At 46.9% G+C, this 24,562-nt stretch overlaps 1 protein-coding gene across 1 annotated transcript; it reads left to right on the top strand.

The window, feature by feature from the left end:
• Positions 1-1,052: 1,052 nt before the first annotated feature.
• On the top strand, positions 1,053-23,556 carry FXN (frataxin). The gene is made up of 5 exons (XM_068974405.1): positions 1,053-1,220; positions 5,395-5,492; positions 10,274-10,394; positions 16,991-17,088; positions 22,652-23,556. Exons 1-5 carry the CDS (start codon positions 1,053-1,055, stop codon positions 22,818-22,820), a joined length of 654 nt encoding a protein of 217 aa, XP_068830506.1. The 3' UTR covers positions 22,821-23,556.
• The last annotated feature ends 1,006 nt before the right edge of the window (positions 23,557-24,562 follow it).

The raw sequence follows: 24,562 nt of genomic DNA on the forward strand, positions 1-24,562 counted from the left end.
CTCTTTAACATTTGTCATTGTCCTACGTATTTATATATGTGTCTTATCTCCACTATTCAGAAAGTACCAAGGTGGCCACTAGCTTACCCATAAAAATGATATTCTCTAGCATGCATATTTGACATTTTCTGAAGCATATACAAAATATGAAAGAACTTTCACAATTTGTATTACTTTGAAATATACTACCAAAGTAAAATTTTATTTTAAAATGTATTAACAATATTTCTTGGAGACTTAACAGGATCCAGGGCCTGTCCGAGAAAAAACTTTACAGATTAACTCATTTTATCCTTACAACCCTGTGAAGTAGAAACTTTTCTACCCCATTTTACAGAGAAGGCACAGAGAGGTTAATTAACTTGCCGACTGGTCACACTGGGCTTCCTGGCTGGCTCAACGGTAAAGAATTCGCTTGCAATGCAGGAGACCAGCTTCAATCCCTGGGTGGGAAAGATCCCCTAGAGAAGGGAATGGCAACCCACTCCAGTATTCTTGCCTGGAGAATCCCATGGACAAAGGAACCTGGAGGGCTACAGTACAGCAGGTCGCAAAGAGTCGGACACGAATGAAGCGACTTAGCACTCACTGGTCACACAGGTATGAAGTGGGCAGAGGTCAGATTTAAACCAGGGAGGCAGTCTCCTGTCTGTACTCTCCTAGCTGCTTTAATCTATACTGGCTTTCAAGCAACTTCAAGACCTGCATCCCACTCAGTTCACAGCAGAACTGCAGCTCCCAAAGCTTTTCTGTATAGAACTCTCCAGCAACGGGCCACTAAGCTGAAGTCTCCGACGTCAGGGACCTAGGTTATGCATTCACTACGTTGCCCAAGGGTTAAGCCTCGTGCTTTTCATTAAACAAGCTTTCTATTTCTGTTAAAAGCAAGAGATAGAGCAATACAGGGAAGTTCTTCCTAAAGTCTAACTTCTAGTCATTTCCCAAGCCAACAGAAAAGGGGAATCTGCGGCTGTGGCTGCAATCCGTGACCACCAGGTGGCGCCCGGCATTCCCTGATCAGGAGGGCGGAGCCGCCGCAGATAGCAAAGAGCATGTGGACGCTCGGGCGCCGCTCGGTTGCCAGTTTCCTGCCCCGCTCCGCGCTCCCGGGCTTTGCCCCTACCAGTGCCGGGCCCACGCGGCCGGCGAAGGACCTCTCGCTCTCGGGCCTCCAAGGCCTGCGCATCGGAACCGCCGCGGCCCCGGCGCGCAGCCAGTCCGTAAGTATCCGCACCGGCAGCTGCGCAGGCTGCACGCCTGGAGGGAGGCCGCGCACGCCGAGGACGCGCCGGGCAAGCGCACCCGCCCCAGCTCCGGCGGGGCCGCGCTTGGGCGGGGAAAGTGCGGCGGCGCGCGGCCGAGCAGTGCCCAGTCTCCCTTTCTCCCGGTGACTTCCGCTTTCTGGCGAAAAAGGGCGATTGTATCCTGCGGTGCAATTGCGGGAAAAGCAGGAAAGGTGGGCGGGGACTGGCTCCTAGGGACCAGTGATAGTTCTAAGCTTGTCACTTCTCTTTTCGAGAACTTAAATTTAAGTAATAATATATGCTAGGTACTATAATATACATATAAGAATTCTATGTATATTATTAGCATGCTATGAATATAGAACTACTTCGGTAAAATAGTGTATATATCAGTATAATGATATAAATGTGTACTATCAGAGCGATGCTTTCAAGCATGGGCTTTTATGAACGAAATGCTGTCATCTAGCGAGGTGAAGATGTCAGAGTTGCGGAGCACTGCAGCTAGAGCAGCAGGGCTTTGTGGATCGGGCCTGGGTTCCAAATTCTGGCTCCTGGACTCAGCAGAGGTACCTCGAGGAATCGCGGAACCCCTCTGAGGCCTGGCTTTTCTGGGAAGAGATTACCGCTGGCATGAGGTTTAATTAACATATATAAAGTCTTCAGCATTTAATTTCACTTCTCTCCCCCGGGTTACAAAGAAATGCCTGACCCAGTTACTCCACGACTTGGAAGCCCAAAGGACTGTGGGATTAAGGAGGTTACACGGGAGGATAGAGGTGATGTTTAATCAGGGTCTGCAGATAGCAGGAGGCGGTGAGCGGCCTTCAGGAGAGAACTGAATGGGCAAAGGCGGGAAGGCAGGCAGGCAGAGATCAGCTCTGAGTGGCTGGTCCACTGGATGGACTGTGGGTGCTGAAGGAGGCGGTGAAATCCAATTCAAATTGTTCATGGAGCTCTGGAAGTTGCCTTTAGGCTTACCCCTTCCACTGAGGTGTGCTATTTGACTGTGTTGGAAATATCCCTGGGATTGGTTGCCTACGCTCAAAGTTGGAATCACCGACTTCTCGGGAAAACCCGGCAGTCAGGACCACGCTGGTCGCAGGAGCCCCTTGCACATGTTCACCACCCTGTCCCTTCTGCGTTGCTCTTGCCTGGCATGGAGCTGCTCACAGTGGTGCTGCAGTGGGCGTTTCTGTGTGTGAACAGAGTCTTGTCTTGGGTGAAGTCCTCAGGCTGGCCTTGCTGAGTGAGGAACCAGCTGATACTCACCTCATTTGATGCCAAGAGTGGTTGTGCCCGTTTCTCCTCCGAGCAGCGGATGAGAACTGACTCACTCTTCAAGCTTGTGGTTTGACATAGCCCAGGGTGACAAAGGGACCCTGGGCTGGCCTCCCTGCTGGCCACCAGGCCAAGCCTCACCAGAGTGGCCTAGGTTGAGTCATGTCCAGGGTCTGAGCTGGAGCCTGTGGAACTATCTAGTATGTCCTGCAGCGTCTCCCCTTAGCCGGCCTTGTGCCGAGCTCACGAAGTCACTGAGCCCTGGACACTCGAGTGGGCAGACCTACCAGAGACAAATGGTCCAAGGGCTCCAGCAGGAGGGGTGGCCTAAGAGGGAGCACTTATAACAGAGCCCTCCCAACCCTGAAGTCCATCTGCAGCCCACAATCAGAGTGGGGCGGCTTCTTCCTTGGGCAAAGGCCAGATTTCCCCCCCTGAGGTCCTGTCTCTCCACGCTGTCCTGACACGCTTCAAAACAAACTGATTGATCACCATCAGGCCCCAAGTTTGGGGTACTGCAGTCCTCTTGTTGAAGCCTCATAACCAGTCTGCAAGGCGGTACCATGATCGCTGCCTTCAGAGGAGGAAGTAGAGGTCTGAAAGGTTAAGCAGTTATCCAGGGAATGTCGGATCCCTGCTCGGAATTCGATCCCTGGGTCGATCCCTAAGATCCCAGATGCTGTGGAGCAACTGAGCCTGCTTGCCACAACTAGACAGCCCACGTGCTACAATGAAAGACTTGTATGACATAACACAAAGGTTCCACATGCTGCAACTAAGCCCTGACATAGCCAAATTTTAATTCATTCATTTAAAAACAAAAGAAACTTGAACAGAACAGCTGAATAAAGTCTTCTCTTCTGGCTGTGAATGAGTACCTTGCTTGAGACCAGCTCTCCCATCAGAACCATCGAAGATACACAATTAAAGGACAAAAGAGAAACACGCTGTGTGACGGTAGCAGAGAGACTAAGACAGCTAGGATTTGAGAGGCCAAGATCCGCAAGAGAAGGGAAATCGACTGACCTGAGCCCGGAGTTCTCAAACCTCTCCCCTGTGTGTCTGGAGCCCTGTATGGTTCCCAGGATGCGATTCTTGCCTTTGGGGCCAGACAGCGTGGGTTCAGATCCCAGCTCCCCTACTTTGTATCTGTGTGTTTGTGTGACTTCAGGCAAGTGACCCTGCTGTGCCTCAAATTCCTCGTCTGTAAAATACGAATACAGCCGACCTTCCTTATTCCTGGATCCTACACTTCCCACCTCCTCACTGTAGTGTATCTGCAGCCCCGAAGTCAATACTCAGGGCCCTTTCAGGTCATGCTAGGATGTGCCCAGAGCAGCAGAAAGCCTGAGTCACCCACACTCGCATGACCCTGGCTGAGGTCACAGCAGGCCCTGCCCTCGTTTCAGCTCCCACACTGGAAATGAGGGTCTTTTTCACAGTCTGTCTGTGGCATATTCTTCATGGTTTAGTTTTGTGGCAGTTTTGTGCTTTTTTTTTTTTTTTTTTTTCTGGTTAATTTCACTGTTTAAAGTGGCCCCAAGCATAGTGCTGTCTGGTGTTGCTCTGTGCAGGAAGGCTGTGAGGGACCTTAGGGAGCAAACAGGTGGGCTGGATAAGCTTTGTTCAAAATGTGAGTTTTAGTGCTGTTGGCTGTGAGTCCAGGGTCAGTGAATCAATAACATATATGCTAAAGGCGTCTTTAAACAGAAACACGTGTAAAACCAGGCTGTGCCTTGATCATTTGGTGAAAATGAGACCAGAGGCTCACAGGAACCTCTGCATGATTCCCTCAGGAGCAACTCGCTCATCCACCAACTTTACAGGGCATCTCTGTCATGAATGATGACTGTCACAGTACAACACTCCCCTCCTAGGCAGGCAGTGAGGACTGAATCACCCAGCTGATGGTGAACACTCCAGCGTGCTGTGGGATACTGTGCTTTTCACAGCCACTCTCTCACTTCTCCTTCAGAGCCAGTGTTTTTAAATGGCCATCTGTGTCCTACACCCCCATTTCCTCCGCCTCCCTCACGTCTCAGCCTTAGTCTTTCTCAGCTTGCCCAGGGCCCCGACGACCCAAGAGAGTGACCACAGCCTCTGTCCCCTCCTCTTAGTGGCAGCCACGGTGCCCTCTGGAGAAGGTGAACCTTGCCGCCAACCTCTGCAGGCCCCTCGGTGTCTTCCCCAGATGAAGCCCTGCAGCCCGCCTCTCCGTCACTCCCCTGCCGCCTCTCCATTCTGCTGGAGCACTTCTCTCTCCTTTCGGGCCTCCATCCTCTGACAGCTCTCCGGCTGGTCATAGCTCAGACCCCACTGCTCCGAGGTAGCAGTTAGGCATTGAAAGAAATCAGTGTGTCACAGAGTCCCCTGCAGATCGTGTTATTAAGATCTGTCAGGCAGCAGTCTGCAGGTGCATCCTGGCCATCCAGCTATTTGTGCTTGCTCGTGTTAGTCACATTCCAAGACTTTGCTGACACTCCTCACCCTGCCTGTGTGCACCGCTCCATCCCAGCCAGCAGCACTTCCGGTGATGGTAGGTATGCCCTGAGTCTGTGCCACATGACACCCGACAGGTAGCTAGTGAGACCGAGGAGCTGACTTTGCAGTTTTGATCTTACTTCAGTAAATTTACATTTGAACAGGTGCATGTAGTGAGTGGCTACTGCACTGGGGAGCACAGCCTTGAGAGAGCCTGGGCTACTGCAGTGTATTGTACTAAAAGAAGGCAAAAAAATTGCCGAGGAAGAAATAGTCTGAAAAACTTTAACCTGGTTACTCCTGAGTGTACGCGTAATAATATTTAAACTGGGCATTAATGGACTGTAATGTATTGGAAAATGGTAATGTTCTTCACTTTGGCTTTTAGAGTTTGAGCCTCCGCTGCCTCAACCAGACCCTGGATGTCAAAAAGCAAAGTGTCTGCTGGATAAATTTGAGGACAGCAGGAACTTTGGGTGATGCTGGGTAAGACAGAGCATCTTCCATGTCAGAGATCACTTCCTCTTTCCACCACCAACCCTCCATGTATAACATATGCACACATACATATACTTGTCTTTTTATTTCCTTTTCACTTTTTTTTTAACAACAACAAAAAAACCTCAAAACCCATCCCACAGAAAACTTGTCTTCTCCCTAAGCAGCAACGCTCATAAGCATCTTCCCACATCACTAACTATCCACTATACTCTTTTTAGTGAAATAGTACTCAGTTTTATGGATGTGCCATAATTCATTTAATGCATTCCCTATTGCTGGACATTGAGTCTGTTTCCAGAGTTTTGTTGTTATTCTCTTTGATATCTTAGTCTTTAGGGCCGGCCAAGTTTCTGTAGCAAGTAGACCCAAAATTGAAATGGCTCCAACCTGGCCCCCTCCTCTGTTGGAGCAGGGTGGCCGTACCTCTGTGAAATGGTTCAGGGAGCCAGACTCCTTCCACCTTCCTGTCTCCTGTCTGTACCATCTGCCCTCTGCAGGTCAAGCCTGGGTCATCCCGTCCACAGTACACTCCACAGAAATGGACGAGAGCATGGCAGGCCTAGCAGTGGTGTTTGTCCCTCACTCACATTTTAGTGGGAAGGACTTGGTCCCAGGGCCCCAGCTAAGAGGAGGGGAGGCCAGTAAGGTAGTTTAGTGGGTGTCCTGCAGGGAGGAGGTGATGGGTTCTGGGAGAAAGCTGCTGGGCACTGGTGCAGCCCAGCCCTCTATGAATGTGCATGACATCACTCCCCCCTCCACCCCCACAACCTTCTACACACATCCTGGGGCCGCAACCACAGGCCCACAGTCCCTCATCCGCCTTGAAGGCTGAGATGCCCAGATGACATGCAGTCCTTTCTCCAGGTCTAGGAATTGCTTCTCTGACCTACACACAAACACACACGGAGAGGGGCAAGATAACCAGTACATCAATAGCTCGTGTTCAAGTAAAAGATGACATTTTATTTGAAGGGGGCAGCAATGGAGCCCCTTGGGCTGCCCTAGGACAACCTCTACCCTGGTTGTGGGGGACATCCCTCTAAGAAACCCCAGTTCTGCCCCCAGAAGGCTCCTCACTGGCTGTCCCTCCCCATGGCCTCAGGGGACACAGGCAGTGGAACATGTCCCTCCTTGGGGGTGAGCAGTCTTCATAGCCCTCTCTCCCTGCTGATAGTAACAGTTTCTGCAGGCTGTCATAAGGCTCCAGTCGGCCAGACTAATTTTTCTTTGATAACAGGATTTTCTCAGAAACCTAGTAGGCATCTGATCTCTTAAGACCTACTCAGTCTCACGTACCAGGCACCTGGATGGGAGCTTCCTGCATGTGCTAAGTCACTTCAGTCACGTCCAACTCTGCGACCCTATGGACTGTAGCCCACCAGGCTCCTCTGTCCATGGATTCTCCAGGCGAGAATACTGGAGTGGGTTGCCTTGCCCTCCTCCAGGGGATCGTCCCGACCCAGGGATTGAACCTGCGTCTCTTACGTCTCCTGCATGGGCAGGGGGGTCCTTTTCCACTAGTGCCACCTGGGATGGGCGCCTCCGACTGACTTATTTTTGGCATCCTCACTCCCACAGCCACCTGTCTCAACCTAAGAGCATTTTCCTTGAGGTCATAACACTAAAGACTACTCTTAACCTGCTTTTTGCAACAGAATTAGATCCCCTTTTTTGGCTTAATGAGAGGCTTTAGCTTCTCCCCTTGGCTCATCCATCTCGGTACTGCTTTCAGCTCCCCAGTGTAGACCAGCTAGTCTTCTCCTGGCTCACCATTTCTGTGTTCATCAGCTAATGGCAGCAGGGAGCCAGCCACACGCAGGAGCATTTTAACTGTCCCCAGAGCTGCAGCTCGGCAGGCCAGTATGGGCCTCCAGGTTATCACAGGCAGCAGGTGACAGAGGACCTACAGGCTCCGGGCTCCCCTGTCTGTGTTGCTGGCCCCTCCCCGCAGCCTCTGAACAAGTGCTGCGTCTGCATGGGTTAGGTTTTCGCCTCGGGGGCACCATTTCCAGCCCCTCCTCGCACAGACTCTCTGCTACTGTCCCCCCATCCCTCCACACAGCCCTCTGAGGCTGGGTGGGACCCTGGCAGAATGCCCCATGCCCAGCTCCCTTCTTCAGGGTCTACTTCTGGCGTCTGGGAAGCGCACCTTGACCTGCCACGTGTAGGACAGCCCGCTTTTGCCATGGCCTACCTGCCACTGCCAGGTAGCACCTGCTAAGCTCTTGACTTTGGACTTCATCCAGGCTCCTCCGGGCACCTATCAGTCTGTCCTGCTTCTCTTTAGATCTCCTTCGATCAGCGTTAACTGAGGCAAGGGAGAGGGAAATGCCCACCCTCAAGGCCCACCACTCACAATCAGCCCCATAGCCTTCCCCACATTGTGCCCTTGAGGCGAGTGAAACAGACACATATAGGAATGACATGTTGAGTTAGGGGATTTCACCTATATGCACAGGCTTCCCTGGTGGCTCAGACAGTAAAGAATCTGACTGCAGTGCGGAAGACCCGGGTCCAATTCCTGGGTTGGGAAGATCCCCTCGAGAAGGGAATGACAACCCACTCCAGTATTCTTGCCTGGAGAATCCCATGGACAGAGGAGCTTGATGGGCTACAGTCCATGGAATGTCTTACTTTGGGCTTCCTAGAAACTCTCCAATGATGGAGTTTTCCAAGACACCTCTTGTAACCTATAGATACGTTCTATACAGGGAGGTTTCTGGCAGTTTTCATTGTCATAATTTACATACCATAAAGTTCACCATTTAAAAATGTACCACTGGGAACTTCCCTTGTAATCCAGTAGTTAAGACTCTGTGTGCCCAGTGCGGAGAGCTCAGGTTCGATCCCTGGTTAAGGAACTAGAATCCCACCGTGCCACAACTAAGCCCGCATGAGGCAACGAAGAGCCCCTTCCTGATGCAACTAAGACCTGGTGCAGCCAGAAACAAAACAAAAACCCAGCCAACCAATTTATGTAAAAAGTAAAATGTACTGCTCAGTGGTTTTTAGTATCCGCAAAATTATGCAATTTTCACTATCTAATTCCAGAACATTGTCATCACTCCAAAAAGAGACCCCACAGCCGTTAGTAATCACTCCCCATTCCTCCTTGCCCCAGACCCCCGACAACCACTTTCTGTCTCTATAGATTTATAGCATTTTTTAAATAAAAAATAATATCTATGTAGAATATCTCCAAGTATTCAGCTTGATAAATTTTTAAAAACTGAACATAGCATGTAACTCAAGAACTAGCTCAAGCAATAGAATGTTACCAACCCCTGGAGAGCAGGCCTTCTGCTCACTTCTAGTTATTAACCCCTCTTGGCCCCACAGTAGCTACCATTCTGATTTCAAATAGCATGGATTAGTTTCGCCTGCCTTTTAAATTTATATAAATGGGATTAAGTATGTCTGTGTGTGGCTTCTTTCAGTCACCATTTATTGTGGGATTCATCCATATTGTTATTTTTGTAGACAATCCTGTTTTGTACTGTAGTATCTCATGGTATGAAGGTATCATGGTTTATTTACCTACTGTATTATGTCTGGATACTTGGGCAGCCTCTAATTTGGGCTATTGGATAGTTCTGCTGTGAACATTCTAGCGTGGTGCGTGTCTCTTGATGAACCTGGGTATGCATTTCTGTTGAGTATATACCCAAGAGTTTCATTGATGGTCACAGCACCTGAATGTATTCAACTCTTGTAGAAGTATCAACAGTTTTCCAAAATGCTTGTCTAATTTATTTGCCCATCGGCAGTATCTGAAAGCTCTGGTTACTGCATTTCCTGACTGACTCTTCATATTATCTCTTTCGTTTTAACCTTTCTGGTGGTATCTCTTTGTGTTTTTTTAATTTTCATTTTCCTAAAGATTAGCAAGGTTGAGCACCTTTGCATATGTTCATTGACCATCTGGATATCTTTTTTTTTTTTTTTAATGAAACCTGTTCAAATATTTTGCGTATTTTCCTGTTGGGTTTTCTTATTGATTTGTAAGAGTTCTTTACATCTTTACATGTCCTGGAAATAAGTCCTTTTTCAGATATATGTAATGCAAGTATTTTCTCCCACGTTGTGATTTGCCCAACAAATGTTAATAACAAAAGCAATGGAAACAACCTCAATGGCCAGTTGAAAGGCACAAGCCGAATGAATAACATAAGATAAAATACTGTGAAAATCCATATGTGCTAATATGGAACAATGTCTAAGACATATGAAATGAAAACTGCTTCATTTGTACATTAAAAAAATATAAAAATTCTAGAAGGATACAGAAAAGCCTGCTCACACACAGACTGCCTGTCTGGGAAGAAAGGCTTACTTTTTTCATGCTGTTTAAATTTTTACTCTGTGTATGTTGGGCTTCCCTGGTGGCTCAGTTGGTAAAGAATTGGTCTGCAGTGCAGGAGACTCAGGTTCAATCCCTGGGTCAGAGAGATCCCCTGGAGAAGAGAATGGCAACCCACTGCAGTACTCTTGCCTGGAGAATTCCATGTACGGTGGAGCCTGATGGGCTACAGTCTAGGGGCGGACTAGAAGGATACAGAAGAGATTGCTCATCATAGTTTAGCCTGTTTGGAAAGAAAGGCTTACTTCTCTAAACTCTTTCATGCTCTTTAAATTTTTACTCTGTATATGTTAGATATTTTCCATCTATTTAAAAAAATTAAGTAAAAAACAAATAGCAATTGATGCTAATAAAATGCAGCAGTTTGGTGATCGCATGACTGGTGTTGTTTCTGTTCCCCCTGCAGCACTTTGGACGATACCACCTACGAAAGACTGGCCGAGGAGACACTGGACTCCTTAGCAGAGTTTTTTGAAGATCTTGCAGACAAACCGTACACGTCTGAAGACTATGATGTCTCCTTTGGGGTACCTCTTTTCTTCTCTTCATTCTTCTATATCCTCCCTAAGAATTTTAGCTCACTGAGATAGAGAATTCCTTTCCGGTAGCGTGCAGTTGTGGATGGGGCCAAAAGACTGGAGTTCTGGTTTCAGCTGCACCAGTCTTGTGACCTCAGGCATCACTCAGCCTCTCTGAGCCCTCATTTTTTCTAAAAATACAGACTTTGAACCTTCACTCAATACCCATGATGGTAAATCAGGGAGGAACCCAGGCATGTGTTTGTGTAGCAAGACAGCCCTCATCATGCAGGCATGGAGAACACTGAACTAGACTGCTACTTCTTAAGCCAGGTGAGAGATTGCCCAAGATGTATTCAGACTAGACATGTGCCTCACTCCCTGGAAATTCAGGGTGCAGTCCTAGGAAGCCTGTTTTTGAAAAGCTCAGCTGAGATTCTAAAGAGCACCTTTGGGTCACACCTCTAGGAATTTTGATTGGTCTAGGGTGTGGCCCAAGCCAGGCATTGAGGTTTTTGAAGTCTTTAGAGTAACTCCCCAGATGCTTCATCCAGGGCTGGATGAAACTTAAACCTCAGATCCTAGAAGCCCAGGTAGTGCGGGTGTGTATCAGCTGGCCACCAGGTGGCAGACTCGAGTTAGGGTCAGCCTTTGAATTTATGGAGAATTATTGCCTAGGCTGTAGGGAGCAGCTCTTTTTGGCCAGTGGGAGCAAATCCCCTGCAGAAGTTAATCCTCTTGACAGCAATTAATTAATACCAGGAAATGTCATGAAGTGTGCATTTGGGATTAAATCATGGGGTTATTTAGGACAACCAGCTGTCAGACTAAAGTGATAGAAATGGTATTGGATATTGCTGTTGGGGTGCTGGATAGAAAAAGGACTTCATCAGATGGAGCAGGTGTCAAGCCTGGTTGTAAGGACAGTAAGGGACTTGGCAGTAATGGGGCAGGGCCGGAAAGGATTAAATGCCTTCCAAATGGATTCATTGGAAGCTGTCAGCACCAGAAAATGCAGCAGTGCCCAGGCTGGGCTGTGGACGTGCTTATGCAGGCAGCCTCAAAAGGGAGAGATACCAGGGAACCCATAAAGACTGGTCCCTCCAACCTGACCATCTGTGGGATGATTAGAGCTAGGGGAAGCTACAGGTCTCATCTCCCCCAGCCTCCTTCCTGGGTGCGGTAACTATAGGGAAACCAAGTCTCAGGCTAAGCTCTGCCACACTTGCAGACGCCACAGAAGCAGTCACCCTACCTGTTCCTGTAGGATTAGTGAAGCACGTCCCTGCTTGACTCAAATACTTTACCCGACAGTTTCCTTAGAAGCGAAGGTGCCAGTATTGTAGCAGCTGGATTCTGCTTCCCTCACGAGGCAGGCAACAAAAGCTTGTGCTCAGTGCGGGGTCAGGACCTTCCCTATCTTCACAGGGTCTCTCTGAAGAGTGACTCAGCTGCTGCTCTTGCCCATTCGTGCAAGGGAAGAGGCACCTGAGTTTTTCCAGCCAATCCATACACTGTGTCTTGAGTGTCATTCTCCTCACTAGAGCAGTGTATCTAGTAAATCATTTGCTAATTAGGAGAATCTCTAGTGTAGATGCAGAAGGCTAATGGCATTTAGTAGCTCCCTCTGTTGTTGCTGGGCTACCTCAGGGTGAATTTCTGATCAGAGTCCTCCAGGTGCTCACTAACTTATGTATTTCACATGTAAGAAAAGTTAGTTGACATTACATTATAGACGGTAGAACACCTGTAACACCATTAGTTGGTTGGAGCACAGCCTTTCCCTGCCCTGAGTCAGCTGTCACCTCCTCTGCAGGCCTCGTAGACGCTCCAGGCAGACACCACCCGCCCTCCTTGCCCATCACTCTTGAGTTTGACACTGACACCCTCTGCTGTAACTGTCTCTTTACACACCAGCTCCCATGGCTACAGTGAGCTCCTTGGCAGCTGGGACACTGTCCACTCCTGGTCTTCCAATGCCTAGAACATTGCCAGGTACATAGCAGGGACTTAAGAAATGTCGATTCACTGTATAAATGAAATGAGACTCACCTTCTTTTCCAGAACATACTGTCAGTGATGGCATTCAGCATGTAGAACTGTTTTATCAACTATTGGCCAAATAGGCAAATGAAAGCAATACTCTAGATAAGCCTGTTCCCTTCTGTTCGCTTCTGTGGACTGGGAGACATGGGCAGCGTCGTGGCTCTTGTGCTGTCCGGGTGGGGCAGGTCATGTGGTTGTCAGTGTCTGGGTCCAGGCCTCATCCCTTACTAGTTATGGTTATCAGAGGAACTGCCTGCAGGAGCCAAAGCCCCACCCATGGCTAGGTAACCATGGAGTCGCTGCACGTGACCCAGGAAACTGCGACAAGCACCATGCTATTTAGAGAGTTACCTCCAAGCTGCCTTGTTTTCTTTCCAGGTGGAGCCCTAGCTTCTTAGTCACTTTAAATAGAATTTACCGGTTGCCATGCCCTTCATTCACTGAGTTTTCTGCATATGATTGCCATAGACAGAGGCTTCTTTCTTAACCATTTGGGGATCAGGACACCCTGTGAGACTCTGACTGCTCTGGATCCTCCCTGAGCAAAACTTCTATGTATCCCTAGGAGTTTCTGCTTCCAGGGCTGTGCTGCTTGCAGAGCCCTGAAGACCACCTCTGGGTCCTAGGTCATGCACCCCTGCTCGGAGGTAGCACTTTATTGGATATGGTGACAGAGGGCCTGGCCTAGCATCCTGCATTTGTACTTTTTTCCTAGAATGCTTAAGTGAATTATCTAACCATGAGGGCAGGTCCTTTAGCTGTAAAGTGGGTGACAGTAACCTCTTCTCCTCCAGGTATATTTTAGGATTAAGTGAAACAGTGTAGGTAAAAGCGCTGTATATTCATTCTTCGTATTCCTTAAGGGGAAGTCAGTGTCCGTTTTAGGAGTGGGGGAAGTCACATGCATATAGGTGCGTGTTAGTCGTTCAGTCGTGTCCGACTCTTTGCGATCCCATGGACTGTAGCCTGCCAGGCTCCTCTGTCCATGGGATTCTCCAGGCAAGCCTACTGGAGGAGGTTGCCGTTCCCTTCTCCCAGATATCAAACCCAGGTCTCCCCCATTGCAGTCAGATTCTTTACTGCTTCCCTGAGCCACCAGGGAAGCCTATTCATATAGGTGAAATCCCCTAACTCAACATGTCATTCCCATACATGTCTGTTTCTACGAATGAGCTGGTAACAACGGAAATGACTATTTTTGCTTCCACTGATGCTGCCAGTCGGAATCAAGCCTCACCTCCTGTGACTGGGGGCTGCTTCCACTGGTCAGTGTCTGGATGTCAGGAGCTAAGTACTGCCTCTCTCTCCCACTGCCCCATATGGATATCTGCCCACTCTCCCCGAGTAGACACTCAGATTGCTCCTTAAGGAATAACATTAATGAACAAAAAGCTCTCTTTTATCTGGGTTACTTGCAGATGGTTCCAAAAGCATTAAGAATTCCTGGGGAACCAGTAATGCAGCTAGTTTCCTTTGGAAATGGAAGAAGTTATAACAAATCTGGTCAGCGTATTAAAAAGCAAAGACATCACTTTGCCAACAAAGGTCCATCTAGTCAAAGCTATGGTTTTTCCAGTAGTCACATATGGATGTGAGAGTTGGACCATACAGAAGGTTAAGTGCCAAAGAATTGATGCTTTCCAACTGTGGTGTCAGAGAGGACTCTTAAGAGTCCCTTGGACTGCAAGGAGATTGAACCAGTCAATCCTAAAGGAAATCAACCCTGAATATTCATTGAAAGAACTGATGCTGAAGCTGAAGCTCCAATACTTTGGCCAACTGATGGCAAAGAGCCAACTCTTTGGAAAAGACCCTGATGATGGGAAAGATGGAGGGCACGAGGAGAAAGAGGTGACAGAGGATGAGATTGTTGGATGGCATCACCAACGGCATGGACATGAGTTTGAGCAAGCTCTTGGAGATAGTGAATGACAAGGAAGCCTGGTGTGCTGTAGTTCATGGGGTCACAAAGAGTCAGACACGACTTAGCAACTGAACCACCTCAGTAGAAAACTCTAATTGCGCACAATGAACAGGAGGGGGCATAGTTGAGCGTTGCCTTGTGTGACCTTGCCCTTCATGTTCCAAGGGTTATCACATTGCCTGGTTATCATCCACGTGGTTCACTCATCAGGTTTTTTAAAATCCATGTTTTTCACACAAATATTGAAAATGCTAGGATGAAAAGACAAATCTGCTCTCAGGGGGCTTAAAGTAGTGGAGGAAAGGAGCAGGTGAGCAGCAAGGTGGCAGCTCGGATACAGTGAGGAAAACACACACAGGCCACAGTCCCAGCTGAGGGGTGTGAGGGTAACCGTCCCAGAATGGCCTCAGTTCTCCCATCAGCCCCCGCTCCGCGAACTGTCTCTGAAGGGGGCGGAGCAGCTGTTGCCCTAAGGAAGCTGGGAGACCATGCACTCCTAGACCTGGCCCCCTGCCTTTCCTGCTGCGTCAAGTACCGCCTGGGTGTAGCGTCACCAAAGGACATTTAAAGGCCGCAAATAGGTCAAATTCGAAGAAATTATGTCTTGATTCCTTGAGTCTATTATATGGAAAAATAAGCCATAAACTGTATATATGGAGGGGGAAATGAGTGACTGTGATGGGTACAGACCTCTTTGAGGTGATGGAAATAGCCTGGAATTAGATAGTGAGGATGTTTGCACACTTTATGAAAACACTGTGACATGCTGCTGCTGCTAAGTCACCTCAGTTGTGTCCGACTCTGTGCGACCCCATGGATGGCAGCCCACCAGGCACCCCCGTTCCTGGGATTCTCCAAGCAAGAACACTGGAGTGGGTTGCCATTTCCTTCTCCAGTGCATGAAAGTGAAAGTGAAGTCGCTCAGTCGTGTCCGACTCTTAGAAACTACCAAATTATACAGTTGTAAGAAACTGTGAAATATAAGTGAAAGATAGTCCTAACAAAATAACGCAGATAGGTTTCAGGGGAAAAAAAAGAAAATTTAAAGCAAACTTGCGTGATCATAGCCCTGCATTTTAAAACTGGCAGCTGAACACTACCCTGGTGGTCCACGGCTTGACACTCTGCATTCCCAGTGCAGGAGCTTGGTTTGATCCCTGGTCAGGGAACTAGATCCTGCATGTCATAACTAAGACCTAGTACAGCTAAATTAAAAACAAACAAAAGAACTGGCAGCAGATGCCTGAGCTGATATCACTGATTAACAGGACTGAGAGAGCACTTGTGTTGTGGCAAGAACAGCATATTCTGGGCTGGAACAGACCTGGATTTGAGATCAGCCTTCCCAGTTGCTAAGTTTTCTTTGTTACCCTGTCCGTTTGTTGTCCTCATCTGTAAAACTGGGATAATGATTTCCACCTCCCGATGGTTATGATCATGATCGTAGAGGAAACAGTTTTACACAGAGTGCACAGCAGTGCCTGGCACAGAGCAGGTACTGAAAAATATAGATGCTATTTCTGTGGATGTCTTCATTTTGTTTACAACATTTATATTTCCAATGTCTCTATAATTTTGCTACATTTCTTTTTCACTGGAAAAATATCATTAAAAATATAACCCACTAGTGTCCTCCCCATCCCCTGCCTATCAGTTATATTATTATTGGCACTCTCTCCACCTTTTCAATAGCGCTTTGTGTTTGCAAACCAAACACAAAACGGTCTAAGAACCACTGGGGACCCGCTGGTGGACAGGGACTCTGAAAGGCTGCCTGTCTGAGGGCCGTGCAGGGGTTGGGGAGCAGCGAGGCTTAGCCATGGAGCTGTTTCTTGAATATCCTGTACAGTCTAGAGAGATCTCAGGCCTAAGGAGTAAGAGGCTCCTTTGTTGAAAGAGGGTTTTCAAATTTAAATGAGCATTTATTGGGCAAAGATAAGACCAACCGGCCTTTTGAAGAATTCAAGGCTCCTGGAGAGGAATATAAAGCTGGAGAGGGGCATCTGAAAAACTTGTGAGCTGCTTTGGTGGGGGCGAGGGGGGTGGGGTGCAGTGGATAAGAGCCCTGGTATGCAGAGGGTCTGCTTTCTGCCAGCGGAGCCGAGGCTGCTGCTGGGTGGTGTGCTGGATGGCTTCCTTCTCTCTTGCCTTTTCTTCCTTTCTTCGGTCATGAACTTGGTCTGCCCGGTGTTTGTGCTGACTGGGACTGCAGCAGAGTTGGTGCCTGCGTCTTTTAACGTCTCTAATATGTTCTGGCCCGTCGTTGAGAAACCAAGGCAGCAGTCAGGATGCTGATCCTTTCCTTTGTCGGTTGCAGTAGAGCCACTGAACACGCCTGTCTTCTTACCTCAGGAAGGGAATAGGGATATTCTTTGCCTTGTCCACCTCAAAGGGAATGAGGGAAAACACTCTGACATACGTGTCGTTGTGATTACTCATCATCTGATTCCAAGAGCAGCGCTCTTTCTGCGTGATCTAATTCCGAAAACTAAATTAAAGACAGTTCCTTTTTGGTGTATGTTGTGCTCCGGTGGAAACGCAGTGTTGAGATACAGCAGAAGAGGCGGCAGCTATGACACAGTGATAACCCTGTCTTGTTTTGCTTCCTCATGCTTGTCTCCACCTGATGCGCCAGAGTGGTGTTCTAACAGTTAAACTGGGTGGAGATCTAGGTACCTACGTGATCAACAAGCAGACTCCAAACAAGCAAATCTGGTTATCTTCACCATCCAGGTATGTCCGGAAGTCAAAGTCTCTCACAGTTTAGCTTGTTTGAAACATGACCTGGTAGACTGCTTAAGAAGTGTCACCCTCGTGTATTAGCACCTATGTAAGGCAACCTTTCCTGAGGTTTTACAGCATGTCTCAGGCTCAGTAGGAAGGTTTATTCTGATGAGTATGTGGCTGCTATAAGCAGATATCAGGATATTAACAAGATTGGAAGTGAAAAACTTTCGGAACCCACCTTGCCATTTCTTCTCTATGAAAAAGCCACCTTTGCTATTACAGCACGTGAACAAGCTGCACTTTGCCTTCAAAGCGCATTAAAGTTTGACCTCTGGTCGGTTTTGAGCACCTCAGTTAAAAGTTAGTTGAATTCCACTTGCAGAACTGGGCCTGTGTGCTCTGTGGAGGCTGGAGAGTGTTTTAAACTGTACTTCCAGGGCATCCCATCCCTCCTACCTTTTTCATTGATGTGCTTTCAATCTAGCAGAATAAAAGACTGTTTTGGAGACCTTCTGTGCTGCGTTTCACGGCCTGAGAATGTGCAGGGAGAGAGGGTCCCTCGTCCCTCGAGCTGCTGTTGAAGTGGTTGTGTGAAAGTAAAAGGAGAGACGCCCACAAAGAGCTCTCAGAACAACCTTCCCGTTCCTTCTCTAGCACTGCCAAAGAGAACACTCAGGCTGTGAGTTGGGAAAGGCCCAGATACAACTAGCATGGAATTCTTTGAAAGCCTCACGGTGCTTGCATTTTTTTAAAGAAAAGCATTTAACTCTTTCCCTGCCTCAGTACTGACATCACTTTTAGGTAGTTAATATTAACTGTTTATGGTGCTGTAATGTGTGATTCTTTGTTCACACTAAATCAAGTATTAGGCTTCCTTCATCCCAGACTCATCGAGGAAGAATGTTATCATTCAAGAAAAACCAATTCCAAGGAAGCGGTCATTTCTAGCCAGGTGCTTATTCACAGACTGTCTTGCTTTTAGATCCAACTCACTTGAAGCTGAGGGAGACTTTACCCTGTGTGGGCCAATTAGCCTGTTCTCTTTGGTCTCAAACAGCCACCTCGACCCTTCCTGTGGCCATGCATCAGGGCTGCAGTCTTATCCTTCGTCTCCAGAGGAATCAGGGCGAGAAACTGGGTGCACCAGCTCAAATCCAGCCATCAGCTTTGGGGATCAGTGGCTCTGAAAATAGCAGGCAGAGCACCAGAACCAACTGTGCTGCCTCCACTAAAAGAATTCCCTTGTGTTGTATCTTGAGACTGAAAAGTCCTTATCGCATTTGGACACGCCTACCAGCAACAGGATCCTACCTCAGGCATGTTTAGAAAAATATTCTTCTGGATGATAACAAATTTTGAGAAATCCTAAGTTTTTTTTTTTTTTTTTAATTCACAGTGGGAATCTGGAAAGAAAATATGCCACGCAGCCTTTTACTATCATGAAAATACTATGTTCCTCATAAAAAAAAAAGTTATTTTCTACTCAGTTTTTCATATTGGCCCAAAATAACCTTTCCTAGGGCTGCTTTTCTGATATTATAGGGCTTTTTATTTTATTTTATGGCATGTGGGATCTCAGAGAAGGTGATGGCACCCCACTCCAGTACTCTTGCCTGGAAAATCCCGTGGACGGAGGAGCCTGGTAGGCTGCAGTCCATGGGGTTACGAAGAGTCAGACACGACTAAGCAACTTCCCTTTCACTTTTTACTTTCATGCATTGGAGAAGGAGATGGCAACCCACTCCAGTGTTCTTGCCTGGAGAATCCCAGGGACAGGGGAGCCTGGTGGGCTGCCATCCATGGGGTCGCACAGAGTCGGAGACGACTGAAGTGACTTAGCAGCAGCAGCAGCAGCATGTGATATCTTAGTTCCCCAACCAGGGATCAAACCCATGTCCCCTGCATTAGAAGCACAGAGTCTTAATCCCTGAACTGCCAGGGAAGTCTGGGGGCTTTTTAATTGACAACATTTCAGGTCAGAAGAAACACTGGCTTTGCCTCAATACCTTGCTTGAGGACGTTAAAGGATGGAATAAAGGAGAGGTCTGGGTGGACAGCTGGGTGTCTGTGGCTGAGCACAGAGCCTTGGGCAGGGTGGAGGTGCCTGGACGTTCTCATGCTTGCCTGGTATCCTGGCAGCAAATCAGAGTCCAGAGCCAAGAAACCTGGCTTTGGTCCAGGTTATTATGCCTCTGTGTTTGGCTGTTTGTACATGGTAAAAGCCCAGTGCTTTTGGTTTGTCCCTTATATCCCATTAAGAAAGTGCCTTTGGTTGATAATACAGAAATCCTTGATGTTTTCATAACCCTCAAAAGATGCTTCCCTTCTGAACTTTCCTCCTCCCTGGCAAAGCTGTCCCAATGCTGCACTTTGGAGAAGCTCCTGTGAGCGCAGTTGGACTTGGCAGCCCCTTGCTTCCCGTGGGCTCCCAGTGTCCTTTGCTCCTTTCTCCATCAAGGCGTCACCCTGCAGTGCCATCAGTTGCTGGCACGTCCCCTCCTCCATTAGACCCTGAGGAAGTAGAATTAATGGGCACAGGTTGTGTTGGTCTGGAATAATAAGACACTGTGAAACCTAGTCACACTAGGCCACACGGACACAGTGTTCCCAGCATGAAGTGCATGGGCTGTTCTTGTTCACTAGATGAGCTTGAGATGGATGAACTAGCCCATCAGACTCTCACCTTCATGGATTTCAAATTGAATTAAGCAAATTGTTTTTAAAAAGATCAGTAGAGACGGTTACCAGGAGCTGGGAAGAGGACTGAATAGACAGTAACCGCTTAATGGATGTGGAATTTCCTTTGGGTGATGAAAATGTTTTGAAACTAGATAGAGATAGTGGATGCCCAATGTTATGAAATGTACTGAAATGATGATAATAACATAGGTAAGGGGCAGATCATGCCAGTAGTGCATGAATGGCCATCATCCAAAAGACACTGTCCTGATATTTCACATGGACACATGACTCTACACATGGACATCACCAGATGGTCGACACCGAAATCAGATTGATTATCTTCTCTGCAGCCAAAGATGGAGAAGCTCTATACAGTCAGCAAAAACAAGACCGGGAGCTGACTGCGGCTCACATCATGAACTCCTTATTGCCAAATTCAGACTGAAATTGAAGAAAGTGGAGAAAACCACTAGACCATTCAGGTAGGACCTAAATCAAATCCCTTATGACTATACAGTGGAAGTGAGAAATAGATTTAAGGGACTAGATCTGATAGACAGAATGCCTGATGAACTATGGATGGAGGTGACATTGTATAGGAGATAGGAATCAAGACCATCCCCAAGAAAAAGAAATGCAAAAAAGCAAAATGGATGTCTGAAGAGGCCTTACAAATGCTGTGAAAAGACAGGAAGTGAAAAGCAAAGGAGAAGAGGAGAGACAATTCCATTTGAATGCAGAGTACCAAAGAATAGCAAGGAAAGATAAGAAATCCTTCCTCAGCGATCAATGCAAAGAAATCAGGAAAACAATAGAATGGGAAAGACTAGAGATCTCTTCAAGAAAATTACAGATACCAAGAGAACATTTCATGCAAACATGGGCTCAATAAAGGACAGATATGGTATGGACCTAACAGAAGCAGAAGATATTAAGAAGAGGTGACAAGAATACAAAGAAAAACTGTACCAAAAAAATCTTAACGACCCAGATAATCATGATGGTGTGATCACTCTCCTAGAGCCAGACATCCTGGAATGTGAAGTCAAGTGGGACTTAGAAAGCATCACTACAGACAAAGCTAGTGGAGGTGATGGAATTCCAGTTGAACTATTTCAAATCCTGAAAGATGATGCTGTGAAAGTGCTCCACACAGTATGTCAGTAAATATGGAAAACTCAGCAGTGCCCACAGGACTGGAAAGGGTCAGTTTTCATTCCAATGCCAAAGAAAGGCAATGCCAAAGAATGATCAAACTTGCACTCATTTCACACGCTAGTAAAGTAATGCTCAAAATTCTCCAAGCCAGGCTTCAGCATTACGTGAACTGTGAACTTCCAGATGTTCAAGCTGATTTTAGAAAAGGCAGAGGAACCAGAGATCAAATGGCCAACATCCGCTGGATCATGGAAAAGGCAAGAGAGTTCCAGAAAAACATCTATTTCTGCTTTATTGACTATGCCAAAGCCTTTGACTGTGTGGATCACAATAAACTGTGGAAAATTCTGAAAGAGATGGGAGTATCAGACCACCTGATCTGCCTCTTGAGAAATCTGTATGCAGGTCAGGAAGCAACAGTTAGAACTGGACATGGAACAGACTGGTTCCAAATAGGAAAAGGAGTACGTCAAGGCTGTATATTGTCACCCTGCTTATTTAACTTATATGCAGAGTACATCATGAGAAACGCTGGGCTGGAAGAAGCACAAGCTGGAATCAAGATTGCCGGGAGAAATATCAATAACCTCAGATATGCAGATAACACCACCCTTATGGCAGAAAGTGAAGAGGAGCTAAAGAGCCTATTGATGAAAGTGAAAGAGGAGAGTGAAAAAGTTGGTTTAAAGCTCAACATTCAGAAAACGAAGATCATGGCATCCAGTCCCATCACTTCATGGCAGAGAGATGTGGAAACAGTGCTGACTTTATTTTTCTGGGCTCCAAAATCACTGCAGATGGTGACTGCAGCCATGAAATTAAGACGCTTTCTCCTTGAAGGAAAGTTATGACCAACCTAGACAGCATATTAAAAAGCAGAGACATTACTTTGCCAACAAAGGTCCATCTAGTCAAGGTTATGGTTTTTCCAGTGGTCATGTATGGATGTGAGAGTTGGAGTATAAAGAAAGCTGAGCACTGAAAAATTGATGCTTTTGAACTGTGGTGTTGGAGAAGACTCTTGAGAGTCCCTTGGACTGCAAGGAGATCCAACCAGTCCATCCTAAAGGAGATCAGTCCTGGGTGTTCATTGAAAGGACTGATGTTGAAGTTGAAACTCCAATACTTTGGCCACCTAATGCGAAGAGCTGACTCATTGGAAAAGACCCTGATGCTGAAAAGATTGAGGGAAGGAGGAGAAGGGGAAGACAGAGAATGAGATGGTTGGATGGCATCATCGACTAGATGGACATGGCTTTGGGTGGACTCCGGAGTTGGTGATGGACAGGGAGGCCTGGTGTGCTGCAGTTCATTGGGTCACAAAGAGTCGGACACAACTGAGCTGTGATATTTCAGGTTATCGAATTGTCTGTAATATTTCAGGTTATCATATGTGACTTAGGAAAAGCAAAAGATCAGAATATGATAAATGGAGACTCATCAATAGGGTTGAAATGTTTTCAGGTCTTGAGCATTGTTCTATGAATTGTTCTTGAGGATAATGATGTAATTCTGCTTTTTTAAAAATTAGAGTTGATTTCACAATGTTGTGTTCGTTTCATGTGTATAGCAAAATGACTCAGTTATATTAAATCAAGCCTAAGACTAGAAGTCAAATACATGCCTTGTTTATTGCCTTTTAGATCTTCACTACAGTCAATTTCTTGGTGACAGTTTCTTTGGAAGCGCAGTTGCCGTGAACTTACTCTGAATGTGTTTCGTCTTGCAGTGGCCCCAAGCGTTACGACTGGACTGGGAGAAACTGGGTATATTCCCACGATGGCATGTCCCTCCACGAGTTGCTGGCCACGGAGCTGACTCAAGCCTTAAAGACCAAGATGGACTTATCTGCTCTGGCCTACTCTGGAAAAGACACGTCCTGCCCAGCCCAATGCTAAAGACATGAAAAGCTCTAAAGCCAAGACCCCAGCCTTGTTCTGCAGCTAAATGGCTAGCTTGTTCCATTCCTGCCTTTGAGGACAGTTGCATTATATGTAACAGCTCTGTGAAAAGACTGTGTTGCCTTCCACCCTGCCTCCTGAGTTTAGATTTTTAATTTCTGATTTCCTCCCTCACGTGATAGCCTTTATGTTTCATAATGTCTGTATGCCCATACCTTTATATATAACCTCACAACTAAGAAAAACAAGAAGGATGAGTTCTAGGAGGAGAAACTAATGGGCTTGACCATTCATTCTTTGAAGGACTTACTACAAAAACTGCATGAAGAGTATTTGGCCAATCTCATCATGCTATCTCAAAATGAGACTTATTAAAGGGAAGCCTAAAATGTTCCTCCTCCTCTTGAACGTGTAAACACTTCTAAGCCCTTTAGTACTGAAGCATCAGTGGCAACTCGGGAACTGTCAGACGAAGACTGTTTTCTCTTTGTGTGTTGTGACCCAGGGTGTGATGGGGCAACCAAAAGTGTCTTCCGTATGTGCATATATGTGTACACACACATTTATGCATGTGTATACATGTTCTTTTCAGGATCGGTATAGACTAAGCTGCTGAAACACAGGTCAGTATGCAAAAAGTCTCCCAAAGACCAGGGGGCGGGGAGCCATCTCCCTAATCTCGTGGATACAGTATAATAAACGAGGTCATGAAGCTAAGGAGGTGCTTGACAAATTGTGAAAGCCCACATAAATGAAAAGATGTTGGTGTCGCAGAATAAAAGTTAACTCTCAACTTTTAGGTTGTGAATAACTTTTTAATTCCACACCCCTTTCCTGTTTCCCCATTTCTATTCCCCTCCTACCTTAAAAGAACCTAATTATAAGAATGTGATCACTAAGCAAATGAAACTAACTCCTGAGCTTTGCTCTCCTGAATGTACACCATGCTTTGTCTAACCTGTTGATTCTTTTCTTAGATCAAAAGAAGTCAGACTAGCTCTCTACACCCAAAAGTTCCCCCAAAGCAATCCTGCAGGCAGATCACTCAGGCAGGGTAACTGACAAGAGAGCCAGGCAGTCTGCACTCAGTGGCGAGGCAGAGCCCAGCCTCCTGCCTCGGTGATTCACTGAGCTGCTTCCCCCTCCATTTTTCCCATTAAAACTGCCCTGGCTGAGCAGAATTTTGGGAGTTGATCTCCGGACACAGATCCACTATCTCCCCAGACTGCCAGCTCTTCTAATTAAAGCACCTTTCTTTTCTTTAAAAACAAACAAAAATATCTTGGTGTTAATGAAAGGAACCCTGGTGCTATACCTCGTTTAGGTGCTGAGACTTGGCTCAGCCCCAAAAGCAGTTGCCTGTCTCTGGGCAAGTTTCTCAACCTCTCTGGACCTCTGTGTCCCCGCCTTAACAGAGAGGATGAAACTGGATAGAACAGAGTCGACTCCCAAGTCAGACACGCAGTAGTCCCATCAGGCAACTCTCCAGGCTAGCTTTAATTCCCTCTAGCAGAGGAGAAGACAGTGGACACTTTTTATAAGCTCCAGAGTGAGTATATGGTTCTGGGTTTAAGTCCACTTGAATTTCAGTTGAATTCATGTTCATATAATCATCTTTTATTGTGCCATTACTGGCTAAGCCTGTGCTGAAGGCAGAATGTTTAGGTGTTATCTCTAACCCCCAATCACAGGCCTCATAAATGAGATTAGAGCTCTTTTACGAGAGACCCCAGGGAGCT

This window comes from Capricornis sumatraensis, chromosome 6, assembly GCF_032405125.1.
Source record: "Capricornis sumatraensis isolate serow.1 chromosome 6, serow.2, whole genome shotgun sequence".
NCBI classification, from domain to species: domain Eukaryota; kingdom Metazoa; phylum Chordata; class Mammalia; order Artiodactyla; family Bovidae; genus Capricornis; species Capricornis sumatraensis.